This window comes from Phaethon lepturus, unplaced genomic scaffold (genome assembly GCF_000687285.1).
Source record: "Phaethon lepturus isolate BGI_N335 unplaced genomic scaffold, ASM68728v1 scaffold56474, whole genome shotgun sequence".
Classification (NCBI taxonomy): Eukaryota; Metazoa; Chordata; class Aves; order Phaethontiformes; family Phaethontidae; genus Phaethon; species Phaethon lepturus.
In genome coordinates, this window is record NW_010536669.1 from 4,343 (window position 1) to 8,935 (window position 4,593).

General features: G+C 40.7%; 1 protein-coding gene across 1 annotated transcript in view; it reads right to left on the bottom strand.

Annotated features, from left to right (window-relative positions):
- LOC104620106 (calmodulin-binding transcription activator 1-like) overlaps positions 1–4,593 on the bottom strand; it is an 8,007-nt gene that overhangs the window by 2,507 nt on the left and 907 nt on the right. The window contains exon 2 of the mRNA XM_010286225.1: positions 1,782–1,922. Within this exon, the coding sequence (XP_010284527.1) occupies positions 1,782–1,922 (141 nt within the window). The remainder of the gene's footprint in view (positions 1–1,781; positions 1,923–4,593) is intronic.

Genomic DNA, 4,593 nt, shown 5'->3' on the forward strand with positions numbered 1-4,593 from the left:
ACCGGTAATCTGGAGGCGACAGATGCCATATCATGCTCCTGTCCCTGGCATCACCCTGCCACCTAGATTGCGACCCTTATCTTCTTGTCGTCATTGTCTCTATTACAGCTGCCAATCAAATTATTAAAGCAGTACATTAGCCAGCACAAAGCAAGCTTTCCCTCCCATAAGGACAACAATGCATTTCTCTTGTTCTAAGCTGTTCACATGCTGACAGAGAAACATTTTCTGCTTTGAGAGGTTGCACGCAGAGCGCACAATTAGTATCAGAGCGGCTGAAGAACGCTCAGGCAAAGGTCACCAGGAGACAACCCTCCATGGACTTCAGCCAGCTGGCACCTTTACTGGCCTGACAGAAGATGAACATCACCCGAGTTCCTGGGAGCTTGGAAATCAGGTAGGATGAAGTAAACAATTCTGTCTGCAGAGGCATCTTGGCCACAAACTCTGGTGCAGGGACTGCTTTTGTTGTTTAAAGAAGAACAGCCCATGAATTTTTGATGTTGCTTTCCTTAATTGATTCATTTTCCCTAGAACGAGGTAAGAACATTAATTATGGTACTGTGTAATGACTAAAGGGGGAAAGAAACTTCCTCCTTACAGCTAATGGCTACAATTATAAATGCCATCTTCTGGGTAACATAAAGAAAGGGTCCATGTAGCTGCTGCAATTTGCTGAATCTTTTGTTCCTTGCCCTTGAAGGGGAACTTCTCTATTATGTGCTCAAGATTTGAATCAGGTCACTTAAAGTAGTTCAGGACAGTGCTTTTGAGACTAAATGCAATATTAAATCTCTCTATTCTCCTAGGCACAGAGATGAACAGGAACAAGGGAGAGCCTTTCAGGCTGCCGGATGACAGTAAGGAACCAGGAATGTATGTGTCAATGTGCAAGCCGTTACAAAACAAAGCGATACTGTTATGTTAAAAAGCATGCGGCAGACTTAGCACATGAGAAAACATCAAAGGGAAGAATAAAAGGACTCATGTTCAGATCTGCAAGCCTGGATCAAATGCTGAGCCCTAAGGGTTGAATTTTAATCCAAACTCAGGTATTTCAGAGGTCATCATTCTTACTTAAATCTTGATTGCATAATGCACCTTCCCCAAAAAAGAAAAAAAAATAAACCCTTTGAAGCACTGACAGCTTTCCTTTATAAATTTTGCTAAAGGCTAATTAATGTGTCACATATTTTACTTGACCAAAGTGCTAGGAAGGGGTGGCTATGAAGTAGATGAGTTGGAAGAGTGAATCACGCAGCTTCCGACTCTCTCTATAAAATGCTAATACTAAGGATGCTGATTCTTGCTGCTGTAGTCTCACTCAAAACAAAGTCATCTTTAACAGGAAAGAAAACTCCTGTATTTTCATGATACCTAAATAAAACCTGTCTTATCCCAGTGACACCTTGTAATTAACCCCCTAAGCCCATTTTCTTCAGCAAAGTGGGCTGCAGGGCAAGGAGTTCAGAGGGTGAAGTCGGAAGAACATCAAATTTTGAGGCTTTGGTAACAAAATTTGAGCATGTAGAAGAATATGCCTCTCTGAGCAGGTCATGCACAGACAGCATTTATTAGAACCTGCACATTGCAAAGTGTTGACATTTTTTCCAGAAGTTCCAGCTGCATCTTTTTATACTCTTCATGACTTCTTCTGTCACCTCAGAATTCAGCATGTCTTAATGTTTCACAATACAGCATTTTTAGCACTTCAGTACTACAAATGCTGCTCCAAGCCTACATTAAGCTGCGACCATTTTGTGCCCTCCCAAGGTGCTCACCCAAGGTACCAGTGCAGAGACAGTTGTGTGTCCGAGGCTGCGGTTTGGTCTGGTGACTATCGAGTATCTGTTGCACAAGCTGTTCCACTGAGAACCCTGAACTGCTGTTTCCATTGCTGCATGTCCACTTAATGCCATGAACTGCAAAGAGAAGAGTAAAACTTCCCATCAGAGACTTCAAAAACACACCAGAAACCATCAAAAGCCACTCTAAAAGACGACCAAAAACCCGTTCCTGCTGCTTTTTGTCAAAACTGGAAGGGACCTATAAAAAGGAACAGTAATGGTTATCGTTTCACTATTCTTTACTCTCTGGTATCCATAGGCTTCCAAATGCAATTCATGGATTAGCTACATACAAAGGGAAAAAACCTCAGTAGAATACCTTTCTCTATTTCAGTTTGCCATTAATGGTGGCGCTCTAAGCCGAAAAATCGTAAGGGGTAAATGAATAGGCACATAACCTTCATTAAAAACCTGAAAGCAACAAAATACTTCTGTTTCGTTGAAGTAAAAGAATACAATTCCAAGGAGCATTTTGGAATCTTTTTCTGTCTAATATGAAAACAAAATTAGTTAGTTTTATAATAAAGTCAGCAGCCAAAAATACGCCAGTCTAATAGCAAATACAAATCTCTTGCCAGGTCTTCATTCTCAGATCCTGGTTGGCAGCAGTGAAGACTGACTCATTTTTTGGAGTCACTAACAGACACTGTGTGAGTTCCTCCTCAGATTTGGATAACTTTTTAGTAATTTGGGAAAGTGGACAGGAGGATGATGTTGCAGAACACGTTCCTTTTCTTGGGGACTCTCTTGGCCTGTGAGTTATTGAAATAAGAATGCTAAACCTCATGCACATACATTATTTGAATAAAGGCTCCCTCTCAGAACTTTTTAAAGGCAGAATTTCACATAACAGCGATATACTTAACCTGCCTTATAATGGAAATAGCATTTGTAAGATATTTTCTCCATAATAACTGACTCAAATCTTCTGTCTCCTTTAACATCTCTCTAAGCAATTTATGTGTGCATATTATTCATTTATCCTTTCCGTGCACTAGAGCTCCCTTGCAGATTTTGGAAAGTGCTGGTTGATGGCAACATCATTTCCAAAATGTCCCCATGCCCGGCAGCTCAGGCCTGAAGAGCTGCTTTGTTTGCCATACTCTAGCAAAGCAGGTTCCTTGCACATCATATTCTAAAATCCGTAACCAGAATATACCTAAATCAAAGTTAAAAGTCCCACGGACTCCAGCTTTGTAGGAATAAGCTCTAAATACACAGATCCCTGCGTGGTGAAGGTCCTCAATGTGAGGCCATGAAATGCTGGCAACAGCGTGTCAGGCTGATAATCACTACACAGCCAGAAGTACCTGCAGACTCTTGAGCAACAAGCTATAAGCTGCTTTGTGTAAGAAGCTCAGAAGCAAATAAGGACACGTTTATGACAGCTAATGACTGTTGTCAAAAAGACAGGATATCGTGTGACTCTCCTGTTCTCCTCTTTGCTGCTGCTTATTGAGTATGTCCTAAGCAGCCAGTGGATCATGCTCCGTGAAGCAGTTTTGTTGCTTTTTTTATCATCTGTTGCTGTGTTGCCTCATCACCCACTGACATTACTTTGCCTAACAGCATCTCATCTTGGTCTAGTGTTATATTACAGAACTTGTATTTTTATTGGCTGGGCAAGATAACTTGCAGGAATATTGTAAATAAGGTTTACAAGTATTCTTCCTCACATCGCTATTTAAAGTGCTGCAGTTAGTTTAGTAACAAGGCCCTCTATGCTTGCTTGACAACCATGTTTATTGTTATCACACCCAACAGATTTTCCTTTCTAGTACCTTCACAATTTTGAATTTCCTCTTAACACTCAGTATCTGTTATTATGTCTAAGTTTAAGTTTATAGATGCTTGCCCCTTCAGTACCTCCACTCACATTCATTTTATTATTCTAGGTACATTATTCTGTCACATGGAACGTTATGCCTAAGCGATGTTCAAATAGCAGTTCTGCAAAAAATACACTGACAGCAAGATTAAAATGCAGTAATGCATTCTGAATACTTTTGGTTATACTATACAAAGTTACTGAAGTGTAATTATTATTGAGAAACTTCGCATTAAGTTATTTCTGGTTAATTCAGAAATGCCTTGCTAAAAGGAGCAAGCTCACATACGTGTTTCTAGGTATAGAAAGTCCTCTTCACAGCAGTATGTCAGAGTTCTCTCCCTCCTGCTGCTAAACCCCCTGGTGAGCAGCGTATTACAGGAGGCAAGTCTGGTAAGTGAATCCCCGTCTCATGGTTTGTGTATTCGTGATGATGGTTCTTAAGGCTGAATCAAGCTGTCAGGTGGAAGCCAAGAAATACCAAACAGCTTTATAGCTGGACACATATAGCACCATGCCTATTATTTTCAGGTCCTTAGTATAAGAAAGTCCCATCATGGATCTATTGCTGCTGAGGAAAGGTCCTTCTCCTGCCTTGCTCCAGCTGATCCTAAAGGGCTCTGGCTCCAACTTCTGTCCATGTGATGCTACTTTTTTTAGTACTTATACTCCCCATATGTTATGAAGGTCATAAAATAAATAGCCAGTGAAGGGCGACAGATAGCAGAAAAAGAATGTCTGGATGCTTAATGCAAATTATCCACTATCTTGGCACATCCAACATACAGATTTTCTCCCTTCCCCTTTTAAAGAAAAACTCTTGTGAGCTGGCAATTTGATAGCACTGAATACCAAATACTATCAAGATGGCTTTTAACATGTCACGCTTGGCTTCCTGACACATAATGAATCAGCAGG